The sequence below is a fragment of the Pongo pygmaeus genome, chromosome 18, assembly GCF_028885625.2.
Source record: "Pongo pygmaeus isolate AG05252 chromosome 18, NHGRI_mPonPyg2-v2.0_pri, whole genome shotgun sequence".
Lineage (NCBI taxonomy): Eukaryota > Metazoa > Chordata > Mammalia > Primates > Hominidae > Pongo > Pongo pygmaeus.
Window position 1 is genome coordinate 18,599,396 of NC_072391.2, and position 23,049 is coordinate 18,622,444.

General features: G+C 46.3%; 1 protein-coding gene across 7 annotated transcripts in view; it reads left to right on the forward strand.

The window, feature by feature from the left end:
* LOC129015907 (protein N-terminal asparagine amidohydrolase-like) overlaps positions 1-23,049 on the forward strand; it is a 34,950-nt gene that overhangs the window by 10,495 nt on the left and 1,406 nt on the right. For 5 of the 7 annotated variants that reach the window (XR_010124322.1, XM_063654513.1, XM_063654510.1 and 2 more), the window contains 6 exons: positions 928-1,001; positions 3,654-3,707; positions 4,182-4,235; positions 5,331-5,428; positions 12,127-12,200; positions 12,714-12,779. Coding sequence is in view for 5 of the 7 variants with exons in the window: in XM_063654513.1 (XP_063510583.1) it covers positions 928-1,001; positions 3,654-3,707; positions 4,182-4,235; positions 5,331-5,428; positions 12,127-12,200; positions 12,714-12,779 (420 nt within the window). In the remaining 2 variants the exon portion in view is untranslated. Of the gene's footprint in view, positions 1-927; positions 1,002-3,653; positions 3,708-4,181; positions 4,236-5,330; positions 5,429-6,814; positions 6,883-10,014; positions 10,177-12,126; positions 12,201-12,713; positions 12,780-23,049 lie in introns of those variants that run through there. The other 2 variants (XR_010124323.1, XM_063654514.1) reach the window with 2 other exon arrangements.

Below are 23,049 nucleotides of genomic sequence, written 5' to 3' on the forward strand. Positions count from 1 at the left end.
ACCCAACTTACTTATTTATTTTTTCCCCCTGAGATGGAGTCTTGCTCGATTGCCCAGAGCTGGAGTGCAGTGGCGTGATCTCGGCTCACTGCAACCTCTGCCTCCCAGGTTCAAGCAATTCTCCTGCCTCAGCCTCCCAAGTAGCTGGGATTACAGGTGCGCCACCATGCCTGGCTAATTTCTTTTTTTTTTTTTTTTTTTTTTTTTTGAGATGGAGTCTTACTCTGTAGCCTAAGCTGGAGTGCAGTGGCACGATCTTGACTCACTGCAACCTCTGCCTCCCAGGGTGAAGCAGTTCTCCTGCCTCAGCCTCCCAAGTAGCTGGGACTACAGGCGCATGCCATAATGCCCAGCTAATTTTTTTTTTTGTATTTTAGTAGAGATGCAGTTTTACCTTGTTGCCCAGGCTGGTTGCAAACTCCTGAGCTCAAGCAATCTGCCCGCCTCAGCCTCCCAAAGTGCTGGGATTACAGGCGTGAGCCACTGCCCCCGGCCTAATTTTTGTATTTTTAGTAGAGATGGGGTTTTACCCTGTTGGCCAGGCTGGTCTCGAACTCCTAACCTCAAGTGATCCGCCCACCTCAGCCTCCCAAAGTGCTAGGATTACAGGTGTGAGCCACTGCGCCTGTCTTGTGCCTGTGCTCTTCTAGAGCAAAGCTCCCCACTGGTGCATGGAGGCGGCATCACATTTGTGTTCAGATACGGATCCCCTCAGTCATCAGGGCCCCTGGGCAGGGTCCCCAGAAGCTCGCCACTGGCCTTGGCAGTGTGCTGCCGATACTTTCTTTTGCGGTGGCACGAAGATGACCTGAAGCTCTGCTGTAGAGCAAGTGTTCATGGAAACTGAGAATGAAAGTTCAAAGTGAGACCAGCGCACGCACCGGTGTCTTCTTCTGGCCTCTGACCCCTGTCTCATCTCTTTGCCAGGCTGGAAGTGCACCTCGTTGGAGGCTTCAGTGACGACAGGCAGTTGTCACAAAAACTCACTCATCAACTTCTTAGTAAGTTCATTGTTTTTTTTCTTTCCCCCAAATTGGACATAAATATGTACCCATATTTGCTTGGGTTAAAAATCCCAACTGGTACAAAACCTGAGAAGGGCACACCCACTTGGAGCAGCACAGAGAAACAGACTGCCCAGCTTGGAATTTCACAGAAAGACTGAATGCGTGGAGCTCATGTGTAGGGGTAGCAGGGCTGGGGATAAGATTTTCTACTAAAACAGCAGTGAACACATTCCAAAATAGTAAGTGCTCTGAATTGTGTGAAAACAGAGCCACCCTCCCTCCTGGCAAAAATGTCCATTTTAATCTGCAGAAAATTAAAACACTGATGATACCATTTTTTCCCTATTAGCAAATTTTTTTTTCTTTTTTTCTTTTTTTTTTTTTCAGGGGTGGAGTCTTGCTCTGTTGCCCAGGCTGGAGTGCAGTAGCATGATCTCGGCTCACTGCAAGCTCTGCCTCCTGGGTTCAAGCAATTCTCTTGCCTCACTCTCCTGAGTAGCTGGGATCACAGGCGTGCGCCACCACACCCACCTAATTTTTGTATTTTTGGTAGAAATGGGGTTTCACCATGTTGGCCAGGCTGGTCGTGAACTTCTGATCTCTTGATGCACCTGCCTTGGCCTCTCAAAGTGCTGGGATTACAGGTGTGAGTCACCACACTTGGCCTAAATTTGCAAATATTTTCAAAAAAGAAAGAAACAAAAACAACATTGTCGTGTGTTGACTAACCACCAGGCCATGAAGTAAGCTTACTCATATGATGGTACAGCCTGTCTGGGAAGCAATTTGGCATCATGACTGAAGGCCTCACTCTGCCGCCCAGGCTGTAGTGCAGTGGCGCCATCATGGCTCACTGCAGTGTCAACCTACTGGGCTCAAGTGATCCTCCCTCCTCAGCCTCCCAAGTAGCTGTGACTAGGTGCATGCCACCATGCCCAGCTGATTTTTAAATTTTTTGTGGAGACAGGGTCTCGCCATGACTTAACTCTTAAAAAAGGTTCATATCCGGCCGGGCATGGTGGCTCATGCCTGTAATCCCAGCACTTTGGGAGGCCAAGGCAGGTGGATCACCTAAGGTCAGGAGTTCAACACCAGCCTGGGCAACATGGTGAAACCCTGTCTCTACTAAAATTACAAAAATTAGGCCGGGTGCAGTGCCTCATGCCTGTAATCCCAGCACTTTGGGAGTTCAAGGCAGGCCGATCACCTGAGGTCAGAAGTTCAAGACCAGCCTGACCAACATGGAAAAACCCCGTCTCTACTAAAAATACAAAATTAGCCGGGAATGGTGGTACATGCCTATAATCCCAGCTACTTGGGAGGCTGAGGCAGGAGAATCGCTTGAACCGGGGAGGTGTAGGTTGCGGTGAGCTGAGATGATGCCATTGCACTCCAGCATGGACATGAAGAGCAAAACTCCATCTCAAAAAAAAAAAAAAAAAAAATATCTGGGCATGGTGGCGCACGCCTGTAATCCCAGCTATTCAGGAGGCTGACGCAGGAGAATCACTTGAACCTAGGAGGTGGAGGTTGCAGTGAGCTGAGATCACACCACTGCACTCCAGCCTGGGTGACAGAGCGAGACTTCATCTCAATAAATAAATAAATAGTTCATATCCTTTGACCCAGTAATTCCCCTTGTGGAAATATATGCTAAGAAAATAATCTGAAATGTGCATAGAGATTTGAGCCTGAAGATGAGCGGTAGAACATTACTTATAACAGGAAATGTGATGTTATCAGAATAATAATTATGTAGTTGCTAAAAAATAACACATATAAGGGTGAGAATTACATGGGAAAATACCTGTGCACAAGCAAATCAGGATATAAAATTGTCGGCTGGGCGCGGTGGCTCATTCCTGTAATCCCAGAACTTTGGGCAGCCAAGGCAGGTGGATCACTTGAGGTCAGGAGTTCGAGACCAGCCTGGCCAACATGGTGAAACCCCATCTGTCTCTACTGAAAATACAAAAATTAGCCAGGCATGGGGGCGCACGCCTGTAATTCCAGCTACTCGGGAGGCTGAGGCAGGAAAATCGCTTGAACCTGGGAGGTGGAGATGACGATGAGCAGAGATCGCTCCACTGCACTCTAGCCTGGGTGACAGAGCAAGACTCCATCTCAAAAAATAAAAGATATAAAATTGTCTTTATGGTCAGCTCTGCTGAGCATAGAAAAATATGGAAGAAAATCCACTAATTATTAACAGTGCTAGGATTATGGACATTAAAAACCGACTTCTATATGTTCTCCTGTATTTTTCAAATCTGTTAGAGTGGCCAGATTTTTGTTTTTGTAATTCTGATAAACAGGAAAACAGTTTACTTAGGAGAAAAGTAAAAATCTTATGAATCCATGGGTCCCCGCAAAACCCTCAGAATGAAGAGAAAAATGGGAAGGCTCAGCCCAGGCTCCTTCGGGCCTGAGGCTGAGAATGTGGCCGTCTCCTGGCGGTCAGGGTTCTGTGGTGTCAGCTCCCTAGCGTCTGGCCCCATAGGCCAGGCTGTGGCAGTGTGGGTGCAGGCTGTAGGGCGGAGCACAGTCAGTTGGCTGCCGTCCCTCCCTGTCCTTGGCTTGCTCAGCAGTTTGTTCTGGTAACTAGAGGAACTTTTCTGACATCCGGTCTTAAAATTCTCATCATAGGTGAATTTGACAGGCAAGAAGATGACATTCACTTAGTGACATTATGTGTGACAGGTAAGTTCTGCCATTTGCCCCAAAGCGAAGATGTGGGTCTCAGGACCGTTTTGTCCCCAGTCTTGCAGTGGGCCCAAGCACCGGCACACACTGCTGTCACTGCTTGGCCACCATCTGTCCCGGCTCTTCCTGTGGTGGGATGGCCTTCCCCTTCCCCTTGCCCTCGTCCACCATCTGCCCGGCCTCAGTTCCAATGCGGCCCCCTTGTCTCCCAGGAAGGAGGGCACTGGATCTCAGAGGAGCTGCCACCCGTGTGGCAGACAGGGTGCACAGAGAAGGTGGGGTGGGAGTGGGGACCGATTCTGCAGCTGCCAGTTTGTTCAGTATAAACCCCCCTGCCTTGGGACAGGGTAGGGAAACAGGGCCACAATCCCTTTCATTTTCTGGAATTTTCCTCCCTTTCTGCATTGAGGAGCTCCTCCTTCGCCTTTATTATACAAAGTAAAGTGTATCTTAAACATTTTTATTTTGTAGAATTAAATGACCGGGAAGAAAACGAAAACCACTTTCCAATAATATATGGCATTGGTAAGTAGTGTGCAATAATATATGGCATTGGTAAGTAGTGTGCAATAATATATGGCATTGGTAAGTAGTGTGCAATAATAATATATGGCATTGGTAAGTAGTGTGCATCTTTTGTGGGTTGGAGGCTTGGTCACATGTGCAGTTAAAAGTCTAATTCAGCAAACCAATGACCCCACTGCTGTCAGGATGGGACAGCCTTGGGTTCAGATCCCAGCTACTCCGAACATCTGCCATGAGGCCTTGGGCAAGTAGCTTAACTTCTCTAAGCTTTACCTATAAAACTGAGATAACATTCACTTCTTAAGACTTTGAAGAAGCAACGTGGTAGCAAATAGAAAGCACAGGCCATGCCCACCCTTCCCAGGAGCTGGGAGAGTGCCTGGTTTTGTTTCCCTCTCTCCCCGGCACCCCAGGCCCGGCGTGCTTTTCTCCTGCCAGTGCTCTGGGGCAGGAAGGCAGGCACTGGAATCCTTTTATATATCAGGAACTGAGGAAGGTTTTGCTTGAGAACAGAAATCCTCCAAAGTGTAAAACTCTCAGGCTAGAGAAAACCTAGAACCATCCTCCCTGCTTGGCAGCCCCAGGACTCCCACGGGAAAGGCATCATGGAATCGGCTCTATTTCAGAGGGCTTCTGCTGTAGCGGTGATACTTGATTGATTTAGCTGGGTGGTAGGTACACAGTGTTCACTGTTCTATTCTCTGTAACTTCGTGTATGTATAAAATACTAAATTGTGAAGATTCAAACAGAACGATCACAGTTCACCCACCCACCCCTGGCCGTACACCAGTAGGGCTGACCAGAGGTTTTGCTACACGTCCGGCTGAAGGAATGGCTGCCTCCCAGGTGGAAAGCAGCTCTTGGTTTAGAAGAAAATCTCACCGAGTCCAGCTCGGGCCTCAGCGATTTTCACCGAGATGCTTGGGGTAAAGATTGCATTTTCCCCCTCCAGGGAGGGGGAGGTCCAGATACTTAGGAGCCATTCTGTTCACTTTCCTGTCTTTCTCTTAGGAGTGGTGGTAGAAATGTAAGACTGTGCAGACTTTCCGCTTTGGTCTTTTGTCAATTCAGAGTCATCCTTTTGTCCCTCACAGCTGTCAACATTAAGACTGCAGAGATTTACAGAGCCTCCTTTCAAGATCGGGGTCCGGAGGAGCAGCTGCGTGCTGCGCGAACTTTAGCAGGAGGACCAGTGAGTTTCAAATCATCGTTGTTAAGGGGTAAAAAAAAAAAAAAAAAAAAAAGGCATCACATGTCAAGGCCTTAAGTTTTCGGGATCTTAGAAAAGTTTATGCTGTCAGCTTCTTTATAGCTGTAAATTATCAAGGACCAGCACATACATACACCCCTCCCCACACTCACTGTCTCAAAATAGTAATGAACATCTTTAGGTCATCAGCTCCAGTTCTCTGCCTAAAAGGTGTGGGAGGTATGTGTGAACCCCAGCATCCGAATGCAAAGAGAACAAACTTCTGTTACTTCGTAAGAGCTTTTCCTATAAAGTTCTACAAAGAGAGGAGAACTGGGACGCAGGAGAAGTTTCTCCCCTCTGCACTCGGGACTATGCATTCTTTTGGACCGGGTCACTGAAGAGCAATTTGCTGGAACAATTTAATTAACCCAAAATAATGATCAAATTAATTTAAAGTCTGATTCCCTTAGGGTGCTTAATTAAATTATACTGTAATTTTAAAAGTTAGAAAACTGAAAACCCAAGGTTTATATGCCATTTGAGGAATGGGTGAAAGAATTCTTTAAAAATGCTCAAAGTGTGAAAAAACAGAAATCACATTCAGGCCACCCCAAAGAAATCTTCTCGTTTATGAAATGCTGATGTTTTTCACTGGAAAATGTGTTTGGATTCAGAGCCAACCCTTTTAACATTTTTAGGACTTCTCAAGGAGTGTAACAGGCCTAGTTTAGTTGATATTCAGAACATATTTCAGTGTCAGTTACCAAAGTGAATATTGCTAGGTAAGCTGAGGCTGCCATTGGCAAATTTGGGAATTCAGGGACTGGATCATTTGGCAAATTAGTCTCTTCTTTTGATGGGGCAGCAGGTACTGTATGCTTTTAAATTGCAAGGTGATCAGTTGTTTGGGGTATAAATAATGAGGCAGTGAGGAACACAGACTTTAGTCAGATGCGGCTGGGTTTGAGGCCCAGCTCTGAGGCTTACTGGATACATGACCCGGGAGATGGGCCCCGTTTCTCTGAGCCTCAAGTTTTCACCCCAAATGGGAAAAAACACCCTCGTCCTGTGGGACTGCTGTTGGCGCACAACAGTCATGTGTGTGCCCCACAGTGTGCAGCACATTGTCCCCATAAATACAACCAATGTTGTCAAGCAACAAGTCTAGATTTTTGGTTTAGGAAAAAAGGCATCAGTATCATTAGAGGGGATGGGAAAGAGCAAAAGTGGCTTTATCTGTAAAGGCTTCCTGGAATTATTGACTTGTAATTGCATAGGTGCTAGGCGAGAGAGAGATAAAAGTCATGAGGATGTTTCAGACAGGATGGTCGTTGGGAGCATGAAGGTGTGAATCAAGCCAAACTGTTTATCTTTTCATTTGGCCAGATGGTAGGGGACACACAGGAGTGTCACAGGAGTGAGGATCGTCAGGAGCATCACCAGCTGACTCAGGGGTGAAGATAAATTCTCTTGACCATCATATTCGTCATTCTCTTCACTGTCAGCACTGAGGCCTTTTTTGAGTGCTTTCTGAACCTTCTCATAGTTAAAGTGGTGAATTTTATTGAAAACACTTGTTTTAAAATTTGTCTGTTTTATCTAAAAATTTGGTTGTGTCTAAATGATTACCTTGTAAGCCCTTGTGGGAGCCAGTGTGGTATAATAGAGGTCAGAAACAGGAGTCAGGGACCCCAGGTTTTGGCACCTCATTGTCATTTATTAGCTCCATGACCGTAGGCAAGTCGCTTAACCTTTCTGCATCTTAGTTTCCTCACCTCCAAAATGTTAGACCAGAATCAGACGTTTTTATGCTATACATTTTTTTTTTTTGAGACAGGGTTTTACTCTGTTCCAGGCTGGAGTGCAGTGGCACAATCATAGCTTACTGTAGCCTCAAACTCCCAGGCTCAAGCGATCCTCCTACCTCTGCCTCCCAAGTAGCTAGGACTACAGGTGTGCACCACCACACCCAGCTAATTTATTTCTCACTGTGTTGCCCAGGCTGATCTGAAACTCCTGGCCTCAAGTGATTCTTCTGCCTTGGCCTCCCAAAGAATTTTATTTTTCTTTTCAATGACACTTTAAAAAAAAAATTTTTTTTAATTTTTTAAAATTATACTTTAAGTTTTAGGGTGCGTGTGCACAACGTGCAGGTTTGTTACATATGTATACATGTGCCATGTTGGTGTGCTGCACCCATTAACTCTTCATTTAACATTAGGTATATCTCCTAATGCTATCCCTCCTCCCTCCCCCCACCCCACAACAAGCACCAGTGTATGATGTTCCCCTTCCTGTGTCCATGTATTCTCATTCTTCAATTCCCACCTATGAGTGAGAACATGCGGTGTTTGGTTTTTTGTCCTTGAGATAGTTTGCTGAGAATGATGGTTTCAAGCTTCATCCATGTCCCTACAAAGGACATGAACTCATCATTTTTTATGGCTGCATAGTATTCCATGGTGTATATGTGCCGCATTTTCTTAATCCGGTCTATCATTGATGGACATTTGGGTTGGTTCCAAGTCTTTGCTATTGTGAATAGTGCCACAATAAACATACGTGTGCATGTGTCTTTATAGCAGCATGATTTATAATCCTTTGGGTATATACCCAGTAATGGGATGGCTGGATCAAATGGTATTTCTAGTTCTAGATCCCTGAGGAATCGCCACACTGACTTCCACAATGGTTGAACTAGTTTAGAGTCCCGCCAACAGTGTAAAAGTGTTCCTATTTCTCCACATCCTCTCCAGCACCTGTTGTTTCCTGACTTTTTAATGATGGCCATTCTAACTGGTGTGAGATGGTATGTCATTGTGGTTTTGATTTGCATTTCTCTGATGGCCAGTGCTGATGAGCATTTTTTCATGTGTCTTTTGGCTGCATAAATGTCTTCTTTTGAGAAGTGTCTGTTCATATCCTTCACCCACTTTTTGATGGGGTTGTTTGTTTTTTTCTTGTAAATTTGTTTGAGTTCATTGTAGATTCTGGATATTAGCCCTTTGTCAGATGAGTAGACTGCAAAAATTTTCTCCCATTTTGTAGGTTGCCTGTTCACTCTGATGGTAGTTTCTTTTGCTGTGCAGAAGCTGTTTAGTTTAATTAGATCCCATTTGTCAATTTTGGCTTTTGTTGCCGTTGCTTTTGGTGTTTTAGACATGAAGTCCTTGCCCATGCCTATGTCCTGAGTGGTATTGGCTAGGTTTTCTTCTAGGGTTTTTATGGTTTTAGGTCTAACATTTAAGTCTTTAATCCATCTTGAATTAATTTTTGTATAAGATGTAAGGAAGGGATCCAGTTTCAGCTTTCTACATATGGCTAGCCAGTTTTCCCAGCACCATTTATTAAATAGGGAATCCTTTCCCCATTGCTTGTTTTTGTCAGGTTTGTCAAAGATCAGATAGTTGTAGATATTCGGCATTATTTCTGAGGGCTCTATTCTGTTCCATTGGTCTATATCTCTGTATTGGTACCAGTACCACGCTGTTTTGGTGACTGTAGCCTTGTAGTATAGTTTGAAGTCAGGTAGCATGATGCCTCCAGCTTTGTTTTTTTGGCTTAGGAGTGACTTGGCAATGCGGGCTCTTTTTTGGTTCCATATGAACTTTAAAGTAGTTTTTTCCAATTCTGTGAAGAAAGTCATTGGTAGCTTGATGGGGATGGCATTGAATCTATAAATTACCTTGGGCAGTGTGGCCGTTTTCACGATATTGATTCTTCCTACCCATGAGCATGGAATGTTCTTCCATTTGTTTGTATCTTCTTTTATTTCATTGAGCAGTGGTTTGCAGTTCTCCTTGAAGAGGTCCCTCACATCCCTTGTAAGTTGGATTCCTAGGTATTTTATTCTCTTTGAAGCAATTGTGAATGGGAGTTCACTCATGATTTGGCTCTCTGTTTGTCTGTTATTGGTGTATAAGAATGCTTGTGATTTTTGCACATTGATTCTGTATCCTGAGACTTTGCTGAAGTTACCTATCAGTTTAAGGAGATTTTGGGCTGAGACAGTGGGGTTTTCTAGATATACAATCATGTCATCTGCAAACAGGGACAATTTGACTTCCTCTTTTCCTAACTGAATACCCTTTATTTCCTTCTCCTGCCTCATTGCCCTGGCCAGAACTTCCAACACTGTGTTGAATAGGAGTGGTGAGAGAGGGCATCCCTGTCTTGTGCCAGTTTTCAAAGGGAATGCTTCCAGTTTTTGCCCATTCAGTATGATATTGGCTGTGGGTTTGTCATAGATAGCTTTTATTATTTTGAGATACGTCCCATCAATACCCAATTTATTGAGAGTTTTTAGCATGAAGGGTTGTTGAATTTTGTCAAAGGCCTTTCTGCATCTATTGAGATAATCATGTGGTTTTTGTCGTTGGTTCTGTTTATATACTGGATTAGATTTATTGATTTGTGTATGTTGAACCAGCCTTGCATCCCAGGGATGAAGCCCACTTGATCATGGTGGATAAGCTTTTTGATGTGCTGCTGGATTCGGTTTGCCAGTATTTTATTGAGGATTTTTGCATCGATGTTCATCAGGGATATTGGCCTAAAATTCTCTTTTGTTGTTGTGTCTCTGCCAGGCTTTGGTATCAGGATAATGCTGGCCTCATGAAATGAGTTAGGAAGGATTCCCTCTTTTTCTATTGATTGGAATAGTTTCAGAAGGAATGGTACCAGCTCCTCCTTTTACCTCTGGTAGAATTCGGCTGTGAATCCATCTGGTCCCGGACTTTTTTTGGTTGGTAAGCTGTTAATTATTGCCTCAATTTCAGAGCCTGTTATTGGTCTATTCAGAGATGCAACTTCTTCCTGGTTTAGTCTTGGGAGGGTGTATGTGTCGAGGAATTTATCCATTTCTTGTAGATTTTCTAGTTTATTTGTGTAGAGGTGTTTATAGTATTCTGTGATGGTAGTTTGTATTTCTGTGGGATCGGTGGTGATATCCCCTTTATCATTCAGTGAAACTTTTTACAAATAAAAACTTTACTCAAAACCCTGTTATACAAGACAGAGCTGATCTGCTAGGGAGTTAGAAGCCCCAACTGCTTACCTAACCCTTCCTTCTCAGAGTCCTCCCAGGGACCTTAAGGCTCAGGAGAACACAGTTGGAAAATCCCTGGACTAGATCCCTTAGGTCCCTTCTAGAATGTAACAATTTCTGAATCTTATATTGATAAATGGAGTGGAATTTCTTAAAAACAATTTTGAGGAGGCAATGCAGTTTTAAATACGTACGTATTGTATGCCATGCCGTAGGATATTGCTAGATACAGTGAGCAATAGGAAAAGGTAAACACAGCTCTTCCTTTAAGCAGCACACTTAGAAGAGTAAGAGGGGAACAAAAGAGCTATAACTTATATATGATATTATATGTATTATATGTAATATAATATATAATAGATAATTTATTGTTATAACACAACTCATGCTACATAGAGATTGAAGTCAACAAGAATTTTCTCCCTAAAAATAACTACAGAGATTAAGAATAGAGAAAGGAAAATGAATGTGTATGTTTTAATTCTGCAAAAAGTTTGGGCACAGTGGCTCAGCCTGTAATCCCAGCAGAAGGATAACTTGAGCTCAGGAGTTCGAGACCAGCCTGTGCAGCATAATGAGACCTCGTATCTACAAAACAATTTTGAAAATTAGCCAGGCATGGCGGCGAGCACTTGTATTCCCAGGTACTCAGGAGGCTGAGGTGGGAGGATCACTTGATCCCTGGGGTCAAGGCTGCAGTGAGCCACGATCAAACCACTGTACCCCAGCCTATGTAACAGAGCGACTGTCTCAAAAATAATATTTGTCAAAATAGCATGTCTTTGTATCACTGCCACATTGCTTGTCTGAAGTGAAGCTGACTCACTTTGTTATCAGAAGTGATCTCACCAAAGACCAAGTTGTCCAGTTGCCTTGGAGTGTAGGTCATGCGTTGCCGGTACCCTGGGGCTGTGTACAATGGCCAGGCTGAGGGGACCTTGTGGTTACCCCCATGGGACTTGTAACTTGTCAGGTGGGAAGGTGGCACCAAGTGAAGAAGGGTAGGGTCCTTGGTTTTGGCCTCACGTGGTTCTTCCCAGAATGAATGGTGAAAAAAGAATAATTCTGCAGAAAAATTTAAGTTCTATTTTGTTTACTTTTTGGATGGGAGATAGGTGTACACATGGCACTAAAATTCAAAAGGAACTTAAGGAGGCCAGGCACAGTGGCTCACACCTGCAATCCCAGCACTTTGGGAAGCCGGGGTGGGCAGATCACTTGAGGTCAAGAGTTCGAGACTAGCATGGCCAACATGGTGAAACCCCCCGTCTCTACTAAAAATACAAAAATTAGCTGGGCATGGTGGTGTGTGCCTGTAATCCCAGCTACTTGGGAGTCTGAGGCAAGAGAATCACTTGAACCCAGGAGGCAGAGGTTGCAGTGAGCAAGGTCATGCCATTGCACTCTAGCCTGGGCAACAGAGTGAGACTCCATCTCAAAAAATAAAAATCAAAACAGCGGCTTCCTCTGGGAAGTGGGGCTGGAAGACTTTTACTTTTTCTGTTATACTTTTGTACTATTGCAGATTTTAAAATCATGTATTTTAAAGTAAATCCAGAAGAAATTATGCACTGAATTTTTCTGGGTGAATTGTGTTATAGAGGTAATAGAGGATTATTAAAATTTGTTTCTTTTTTTTTTTGTTTCCCAGATAGCAGACCCCATGTTAGCTGAAATGGGGAAAAACTTGAAGGAGGCCATGAAGATGCTGGAGGACAGTCAGAGGTGAGTAGGACAGAGGTGACCCTGTTCAACGAGTTCAGCCTGCTGTGAAGCCAGTGGCTGCGGTTTCCTTCTGTTAAAGGTGCCTCTTGGCTTCGCAGTGTCACACACAGCTTCGGCTCACTTGAAAATTGGTATTTGTCTTGGGTAAAAGGTGCCTTGTAATTAAAGGATTTTGAAATTGAGAGGAAAGACTTATACTATTTAATTCTGTCTATTAAGAGTTTCATTTACTTAATATATTGATTTGACTCTATAAATACTTATTATATATTCAGGTGATATAGAGCACCAAGTAAACAAGAAGTGGGTGGAACTTTTTTGTCGCATATTCTTGTCTTTTCCAGAAACTCAAACGATACCTGAAACTGGAGGCAGGGAGATGTGATAAATGTGTTTGAAATCCTGCCTCAGTCACTGGGAGGTTATAGGCAACATGGTCATGTTTGCATGTTCAGGAGTTAGAAATTTGGTATGATGAAACAAATGAACAGCTCTTTCTTTTGTTTAAATTAGAAGAACAGAAGAGGAAAATGGAAAGGAGCTCATATCCGGAGATATTCCAGGCCCACTCCAGGGCAGGTAGGTGGCAATGAGGATCCATACCTTTAGTTAAGGTGTAAATTTTTGTTTGTTTGTTTCTGAGACGGAGTCGTGCTCTGTTGCCCAGGATGGGGTGCAGTGGTGCAATCTGGGCTCACTGCAACCTCCGCCTCCCGGGTTCAAGCAGTTCTTTCTCGTGTCTCAGCCTCCCGAGTAGCTGGGATTACAAGCGTGCACCATCATATCTGGCTAATTTTTGTATTTTCAGTAGAGACGGGATTTTGCCATGTTGGCCAGGCTGGTTTCTAACTTCTGACCTTGACCTCAGGTGATCTGCCCACCTCGGCCTCCCAAAGTGCTTGGATTACAGGTGTGAGCCACTGTGCCCGGCCTACATTTTTCTTAAACCGGTGTCTTATCATCATTGATTTATGGTTTTAGTTTGAATGAACACATAGCAAATTTAAATAGACTTATGTGCAGTATAACATTAGAAAACTGAAGTGCCGTTGGCTGGTTGGTGATATTGCTGCACCTACTGGCTTCTCTCCCTCTCCCATTTGGAATTTAATAGAGGCTGAGTACAGTGGGTCACACCTGTAATCCCAGCACTTTGGGAGACCAAGGAGGGAGGATCACTTGAGCCCAGGAGTTCAAGGTTATGGCGATCTGTGATTGTACCACTGCACTCCAGCCTGAGTGATAGAGACACTCTCTAATTTTGAGACAGAGTCTCGCTCTGTCGCCAGGCTGGAGTGCCGTGGCGTGATCTCGGCTCACGGCAACCTCTGCCTCCCGGGTTCAAGCGATTCTCCTGCCTCAGCCTCCCGAGTGGCTGGGATTACAGGCACCCACCACCATGGCTAGCTAATTTTTGTCTTTTTAGTAGAGACAGGGTTTCACCCTGTTGCTCAGGCTGGTCTCCAACTCCTGACGTCAGATGATCCACCTACTTCAGCTTCCCAAATTGCTGGGATTATAGGCATGAGTCATGGTGCCCGGCCCCTTATTTTATTTATTTATTTTTTTTGAGTTTTTCTCTGTCACCCAGACTGGATTGTAGTGGCACGATCTCAGCTCACTGAAACCTTCGCCTCCTGGGTTCAAGCAATTCTCTGTCTCAGCCTCCTGAGTAGCTGGAATTACAGGTGTCCGCCACTACGCTGGCTAATTTTGCATTTTTAGTAGAGACGGGGTTTCACCATCTTGGCCAGGCTGGTCTTGAACTCCTGACCTCATAATCCACCCGCCTCGGCCTCTCAAAGTGCTGTGATTACAGGCATGAGCCATTGTGTCCGACCCCTTACGTTTTTTAAAAGCAACCTTATTGAAATAGAATTCACATAACATACAACTTCCCCATTTAAGGCATACAATTCAATGGCTTTTAGTATATTCACAAATCCTTTCTTTTTGTGTATATGTACCACATTTTCTTTGTCCATTCATCTGTTGATGAATACTTAGGTTGATTTTGTATTTTGGCTGTTTTGAATAGTGCTGCAATAAACATAGAAGTGCAGATGTGTCTTTGATATACTGAGTTTCTTTCTTGTGGGCATATACCCAGCAGTGTGATTGCCGAATTATACGGTACTTCTATTTTTAGCTTATTGAGGACCCTCCATGCAGTTTTCCATAGTGGATAAACTATTTTACATTCCCACCGGCCGGGCACGGTGGCTCACGCCGGTAATCCCAGCTCTTTGGGAGGCTGAGGAGGGAGGATAACGAGGTCAAGAGATCAAAAACATCCTGGCCAAAATGGTGAAACCCCATCTCTACTAAAAACACAAAAAATAGCTGGGCGTGGTGGCAAACGCCTGTAGTCCCAGCTACTCGGGAGACTGAGGCAGGAGAATGCTGGAACCCAGGAGGCGGAGGTTGCAGTGAGCCCCTCCCGGGAGGTTGCAGTGAGATCCGCGCCCTTGCACTACTCCAGCCTGGGCGACAGAGAGAGAGACTCTGTCTCAAAACAAACAAACAAAAAACATTCCCACCAAGAGTGTTTGAGTGCTCCTGTTTATCTGTGTCCTTGTCAGCATTTGTTGTTTTCTGACTTCCTGATAGTCGCCATTTTAATTGAGGTTAGATGAAATTTTACTGTGGTTTTGATGTGCATTTCTGTGATGATTAGTGATGTTAAACAAGTTTGCATATACCTGTTAGCCACTTGTATGTCTTCTGTTGGAAAATAGCCATTGAGATCTTTTGCCTTTTTTTTTTTTTTTTTTTTTTTGCCAATGCTGTCGTTTATTTCGCGGAGTGGGGGTGTGGGGGTTAGTGGGGTGTGGTGGCCGTGGTGGCCGTGGTGGGGGCACTGCTGCCTCAGTTTGTCAGTACATTAATCACGGCAGCGGGACCCCAGCCTTTGCAGCCTCGCCCCCGTGCCCTGCGCAGCCAGGACGGCCCGCCCCTCGGCGCAGGTGCTGGAGGGAGCCAGGGTGCTGCTCGCGGAGGTCGCCGCAGGACGCGCGTCGACGGCTGCTGGGCAGGTTATTGCGTGAGCGCGGTGGGGGCAGCGGGAAGCCGGCGGGCCAAGTATTGCGCTTAGAATAACAATCCTCATCAGAGGCTACCTAGGGGGCAGGGGGCGGGCGGGTCTCCACAGCTGGCTCCTCTCTGCCACTGGGTCGCTCTGTCCCTATTTTACAGCTGGGGAAACTGAGGCACGGAGGTGAAGGGAGCCCCCTCGCACGCGAGGCCGCCGCCGGGGGCAGGGGCGATGGGGGTGGGTGCAGGGCGAGGAGGGGGGACGGCCGGGGCTCGGAGGGGGCCGCTCCACAGTGTGAGCCACTGTGCCCAGACTGTCGTTTTTTACGTATAAGTTTTTAATTAATTTTGATTTGATTTTTATATATGGTGAAGCATAGGGGTCTAGTTTTATTCTTCACACATAGATATATCTCATTTTCCCAGCACCACTTATTGAAGACACCATCTGTTTCCCCACGGTATGTTTTTGGGGCCTCGGCGCAAAATGAGCTGGCTGTAAATGCATGGATTTATTTCTGGGTTCTCTGTTGTGTTCCACTGGGCCATGAAATCCTTCCTTTCCAATATTATAAAGTTACCATTTTCCCGTTTCCCTCCTGTCACCCTTGCTGTGTTTGGGCCAAGCAGGGCAGGCAGGACCCAGAACTTGATGTGGACAGGTGAGGCCAGAGCCTCTCTAGGCTGCTCAAGAAATCTGCGCTGAGGTCCTTGGTCTGCAGGGAGAACCAAATCCCCATCGATGACCCCCAGAAAAACACTGTTAGGTAAACCACAGTGTGAAACAGCTTGAGAAATAGAATCTGTGTGATATCCAACATTTACTCACACTCATGATTGCACGACTGGGATACCTAAGCAGGAGGAGCCAGAAGAGCACCCTCTTCATCTGCATGTACAGGTCCCCTTTAGGTCACCTAGGGCATGTGGCTGGAAGCAGGGGCTTCTGGGATAGGGGCAGGCTATGGTCGGGGGCAGTGGGGGTGGTGGTGTTAGTGAAAGGTCTGAGGCAGGGCAGAGATCAGGAGGAACGGCATTCCAGCGATTCAGAGACAGGCCAGTAGGTCGGCAGACACAGGAGCAGGTGGCCCAGGACTCAGGGGAGCAGCTGGAGTTGGAGGAGAAGGGCCCTGTTTTCCTCCAGTCTTCTTCTGTTTGGGTGCTGCATTAGCACCCCACTGCACCCCCAACCCCTGTCCCTCCCCTTCCCTCACTCCCTGACTCTTAGAACCCATTCCTTCATCACCAGCATACACCTTCTTCTTTCTTTTTCTTTTTTTTCTTTTTTGAGACGGAGTCTCACTCTTGTCGCCCAGGCTGCAATGGACACCTTCTTTTTTCTTTTTCTTTTTTTTCTTTTTTGAGACGGAGTCTCACTCTTGTCGCCCAGGCTGCAATGGAGTGGCACGATCTCAGCTCACTGCAACTCCCACCTCCCAGGTTCAAGCAATTCTCCCTGCCTCAGCCTCCCAAGTAGCTGGGATTACGGGTGCACACCACCACACCTGGCTAATTTTTGTACTTCTAGTAGAGATGGGGTTCGCCATGTTGGCGAGGCTGGTCTCGAACTCCTGACCTTAGGTGATCTGCCCGCCTCGGCCTCCCAAAGTGCTGGGATTACAGGCGTGAGCCACAGTACCCAGCCGCAGCATGCACCTTTTTAAGGACAGTTCCTTTCTGGATCTTTCCTAAGGTTCTGATTTCTAATCCTTCCTAACCCGGTTCACTGCCCCCCCCCCCCTCCATCCACCCATTCTGCCTCACTTCACTTTCTCCTTTCCTGATTCCCACAATTTCCAACAATCAGTCTTGGCCTCAGATTCCCGCCCTTCAGCTTCCAGTGTTCCTTGGGTCCTCTCTCTCCCCTGATCCTCTCTGATTAGGGGTGGGGGGTGTGAGCTGCAATGAAACCCAGCCTTTATTGGAGTCCTAGGGCTGGATTCTGCATTGTGCTCCATTGTGTCATTGCACCTTCTCGTTTCTGCTCTTTCTGCCCTGCTTCTTCCTCTTCATACTCTAAGCCCGGCCAGCGCATGTTGACCCCACCGGTGGAGCGCCGCTCCTTCCCACCTGCTGCTTCTCCATCTCCATCTCTCCATCTTCTGTTCCTAGCCTTTCCTGGCACGGGGGCCCTAGTTATGAGCTCTTGCCTTTTTCTGGGGCACCGTCCTGCCCCTTCTCGTCACCCCAGGCAGTGGCCCTGGGCTCCTCCTCCGGCTGCTGCGGGCCTGGGCCGCCCGGGTCAGCGTGGCCAGGCCGACAGATAGCGCAGTTCACGTCCCGGGGCCGCGGCGGCAGGTGCAGTGTGAGCGGCGCCCCCTGTAGGCTGGTGTGGGCGCTGCCTGGAGGCTGCCGCGGCGCCGCCTGGAGGCTGGTGAGGGCGCCGCCTGGAGGTTGCCCTGGTGCTCGTTGGTGCCCAGCGCCCCGCCCGGGGCTTCCTGGCTGCCTGGCTGCTGCCCCCTCCCAGGGCCGCGGGGCCGGGCTCCACTTGGTGGCGCCTTGTCGCGAGTAGCCTTCGCTGCTCCGAGAAGTCGGCGGCGCAGCAGCTGACGCTCACCTCGCCGCAGGTCGCCATATTCTCCACGGAGGCTGGCTGGGCTGTCGCCTCAGGCCACCCACCCTGCTCCGGCCGCCGCCGCCTCTCCATTCCCGCAGCCAGAGGAGGCGAGGGAGCGACCTCCAGGCCCTGGGCGGCCGCCGCTTCCCCAGCAGCCGGCGGGACGATGGAGAAAGAGGCCAGGAAGCGGAAGGTCCCCACTGGCCAAAGGGTCGCCTGGGGCTGCGCCCCATGGTTCCTGCCCACGAGCAGCTGCCGGGACCCTCCCTGCCAAGTTGCTCCCCGAAGAGCTCTAAGGTTCTCAGGCCTGCAGGGAGTGACAGTTTCCCCCTGACTGTAATGTAAGGCTGCAAACTCGAAGCCAGGCATTTTCTGCATTTTCTTAAATAGGATGTTTCAGTCAAAGCCTTGATAATATAACCAATCTTTCTGATTATAGACTGCTTATAAAGAGAACATGTGTACATGAAAATAAGAATATTCATGAATAGTTTCCAAACTTTGGAAGGATCAAGTAGGGAGGAAAAACAAACGCTTCCACCCATCTTTGTTCACAAAAGTGTGCTTTACCAAATCGGTGTAAATTCTAGATAACTTCTGAGAAAAACATTTCTTCAATCTAGAAAACAAAACGGGCCGGGCGTGGCGGCTCACGCCTGCAATCCCAGCACTTTGGGCGGCCCAGTCGGGGGGTGATCACCTGAAATCAGGAGTTGGAGACCAGCCTGGCCAACATGGTGAAACCCGGTCTCCACTACAAATACAAAAACTAGCTGGGCGTGGTGGGGCGCCGGTAATCCCAGCTACTCGGGGGGCTGAGGCAGGAGAATGGCTTGAACTCAGGAGGCGGAGGTTGCAGTGAGTGGAAATCCCACCACAGCACTCCAGCCTGGGTGACAGAGTGAGACTCCGTCTGAAAAAAAAAGAAAAGAATGAATCAAGAATCAACAATCAACAATGTTTTAAATACGAGTTATAAAAACATTATCAATAGATTTTTTTGTTTTGCTTGATCTCGCTTAGCAGTTTTTTGAACCATTGTTTTCTTATTAGAAGCCACTAGAAATTGGTTTTTAGTTCATTGGTTTTTATTTTTTTTTATTTCTGAAACAGAGTCTCAGTCTGTCGCCCAGGCTGGAGTGCAGTGACACAATTTTGGTTCACTGCAACCTCTTGTCTCCCAGGTTCAAGCGATTCTCATGCCTCAGCCTCCCGAGTAACTGGGATTACAGACATGCACCACCATGCCTGGCTAATTTTTGTACTTTTAGTAAGACGGGCTGGCCAGGCTGGTCTGGAACTCCTGACTGCAAGTGATCCGCCCGCCTTGGCTTCCCAAAGTGCTGAGATTTCAGGCGTGAGCCACTGCGCCTGGCCCATTGATTTTTTAAAAAATATTTAGTTTTAATGTATTGAGGGGGCATAAGTGCGAGTTTCTCACATGCCTATAGTGGTGAAGCCTGGGTAGTTCATTGATCTGGGTTATCAGAAAACCGTGTTGAAGAGGATTTGTTAGAGTTTTCTCCATGCAAAGCAAATTTGGGGGCCGGGCGCGGTGGCTCACGGCTGTAATCCCAGCGCTTTGGGAGGCTGAGGTGGGTGGATCACGAGGTCAGGAGTTGGAGACCAGCCTGGCCAACATGGTAAAACCCCGTCTCTACCACCGGCAGTTAGCTGGGCGTGGTGGCGGGCGACTGTAGTCCCAGCTACTTGGGAGGCTGAAGCAGGAGAATCGCTTGAACCCAGAAGGCAGAGGTTGCAGAGAGCCAAGATGGCACCACTGCACTCCAGCTTAGGCGACAGAGCCAGACTGTGTCTCAAAAACAGGAAAGAAAACAAAAGAAAATTTGGACTATTGCCAATTACAAATATTTTTAGAGAAGAATTCAAAACAGTAACTGTGGATGATGAAAACAATAGTTATGATAAAAGTCTGATGAAACTTTCCAGTTCACAAGGAAATTTAATTACTTATCTTTTTTTTTTTTTTTTTTTTTTGAGACGGAGTCTCACTCTGTCACCCAGGCTGGAGTGCAGTGACGTGATCTCCGCTCACTGCATGCTCCACCTCCTAGGGTCACGCCATTCTCCTGCCTCAGCCTCTCAGCCTCCCAAGTAGCTGGGACTACAGGTGCCCGCCACCATGCCCGGCTAATTTTTTTTTGTATTTGTAGTAGAGACGAGGTTTCACCGTGTTAGCCAGGATGGTCTCGATTTCCTGACCTCATGATCCACCCGCCTCGGCCTCCCAAAGTGCTAGGATTACAGGTGTGAGCCACTGTGTCCAGCCAATTACTTATCTTACGGGCAGCATTTTAAGACAGTAATCAGAATTATGACTGACAGCATCACATCAGGACCACCAGTGTTTTATAAATTTCATATAATCTTCAGAAATAATTAATAACTTTTTTTTTTTTTTTAAGATAGATTCTAGCTCTGTCGCCCAGGCTGGAGTGCAGTGGCGCGATCTCGGCTCACTGCAACCTCCGCCTCCTGGGTTCAAGCAATTATCCTATCTCAGCCTCCGAGTTGCGGAGACTATAGGCATGTGCTACCACGCCTGGCTAATTTTTGTATTTTTCATGGAGACAGGGTTTCACCCTATTGGTCAGGCTGGTCTCGAATTCCTGACCTCAGGTGATCCACCTGCCTTGGTCTCCCAAAGTGCTGGGATTATAGGCATGAGTGATGGTGCCCAGCCATTCATAACATGTTTATGCAAACATAACTTTAGCAAATATTTAACATATATTTAGCATAATATTGCTAAAGCTAAACTTCAGCAAATATTTAGCATAATAATCAAAATTACAAATCATAACATATTAAATTTGTATAAATGTATGTAATTTTTGGAACATGTTTATCAACAACATACCCATAAATATAACTGAGATGAGATCTAATGTCACCTCACTTGACAATGCCCTCCCATGCAGTATCACCACATTTGACGATGCCCACCCATATAATCTACCAAATAAATCGAATCACTTAATACCTCTACAAGATGAGAGATACATTCTTTAGACTCCCCAAGGGACCTAGCTGAAAAATCCCAAAGTTAATTTTAAGCCAAAAAGACTTGATTTAGGATTTTGACACTGGAGAAACCCATCAAAGATGTCAAGTTTGAAAACACTTGATCAAAACAGAATCACAGGTCACTATTAAAAGAATATTCATGCTGGGTGCGGTGGCTCACGCCTGTAATCCCAGCACTTTGGAAGGCCACAGCCGGCGGATCAAGAGGTCGGGAGATCGAGACCATCCCGGCTAACACAGTGAAACCCTGTCTCTACTAAAAATACAAAAAAATTAGCCGGGCGTGGTGGCGGGCGCCTGTAGTCCCAGCTACTCGGGAGGTTGAGGCAGGAGAATGGCATGAACCCGGGAGGCGGAGCTTCCAGTGAGCCGAGATCCCACCACTGCAGTCCGGCCTGGGCGAAAGAGCGAGACTCCATCTCAAAAAAATAAAAAAAAGGGTATTCATTTAACCAGAGACTTCCAAAGCAATACGGAAAGTTACATGAATATAAAAACCTTAACCCTTTTAAAGCTCCATTTTGCTAAGTAATCAAAAGGGGTACTTGAATTGAATCAGACACAGGAAGAGTGTGTACAGTGTTATGAGTGTAGACAAATGATTACTTTGGTCATATCTCCATTTGCCACCTGATTACACATGAGAATGGCATCTTTGCTCACCAGAAAGCCAGTATTATAGGAGGTGTAGGAGGCCTTCTTGGACTTGAGACAAGAACATTGTTGTGTAGAAATTGCATTGGCTGTGTTAAAATTATTCTCCATGGGCTGGAGAACACATAACATGTCCTTTAGAATGAGATGGGCATTAATTGGATGCAAGGTCTCCACACTTAGTAGCTGTGTGACATTGGACAAAGTGCTTCATCATTCTGAGACTCAGTTTTTAAGGGAGAAACAACTAACTACCTTGGAAGCTTGCTAGCAGGTTTAAGTGAAATAATGTGTGGGAATGACTGCACTGTGACTAACATGTAGTGACAGCTTAATTAATGTTAACCCTTATCATTATCGTATAAGAATGTGAGTTACATAAGAGAGGAATCCCGTGAGTTTGTTCTCTGCTATATCCCCAAGACCATGAATCATGGCTGGCATGTAACAGGCATTTAATAATATTTGTTCAACAAGAATTTGGCAGTCTTGGAGGGCAGAAAGGAGGTGGGGAAGATTTTTAAATAACATTTTTTAAAAGTCACATTGTCCTATAATACCAATTTTTCATGCATATTTAGGAAATTGCGGGTTTTTTCCTAAAATATGCGGACATTTGGGAAATAGGATGCAAAATTTGCACAAATGTTTCTGACACAGTTAGAGGTTTCCAAGAGATTTTGTGCTGGGGAGACTGCTTGCTACAAGCTCCCAAAGCTCTGGGAGGACATAGTATTCATGCATCCTCAGCAGAGGCGGTGAGGCAAGAAGCTCTGGGGAGCACCCCAGCCTTGGACTTTAGCATAGTGTGTTAGGTCTTTACAGTTTGGGCCCAGGGCACAGAGAAGTCACAGGTCTCTGGCTTCCTGTGACCTTTACCTTCTTTTCCGAGGGAAAATGTGGCCCTCCAAAGCAAGAAACTTGAGGGCATGGTCACCCCAACCCTGGCATCTGCCCAGAGCCTGAGAAGGAAGGAACAATGATCCTCCAGCTACCTCACAGGGCTGGCACAGGTGGCCACTGCCCTGGGATCACTCAGCTGTGTCGGGCAGTCTGAACCCCGTCTGCGGGGATGTGAGGAGGAAACCTCCAGGCCGGAACTACCCAGTCTTGGACCTATGGTGGAGACAGAGCATAGCTGGCGATCATGTGTACTTACACTCTAGGGTCACCAGGTGGCACTGTGGCCTCATCTGTGCCTCTGAAAATGAAGATTTGGAAGGAGATCATCACAGCTAATGTTTAACCCGCCCCTCCTATGTGCCAAATCATTCACCCCTGGCAACAACCGAATGAGCTAAGCATTCTTATTCTATATATTTTATGGAGAAGGAAATGCAGACATAAAGAGGTGAATTATCTTACCCAGATCACACAGCTAATAAGTGTTGGAGGCAGAATAGAATCTAAACAGTGTAGAATCTAAACAGAATAGAGTCTAAACATGCATTGGTTCGACAAGTGTTTATTGAGCACCTGCCATGGACAAGGCCTTGTGTGATTAAATAGGGTTATAATTAATAATATAAAAATGATGAATCACTAACACTTTTTAGA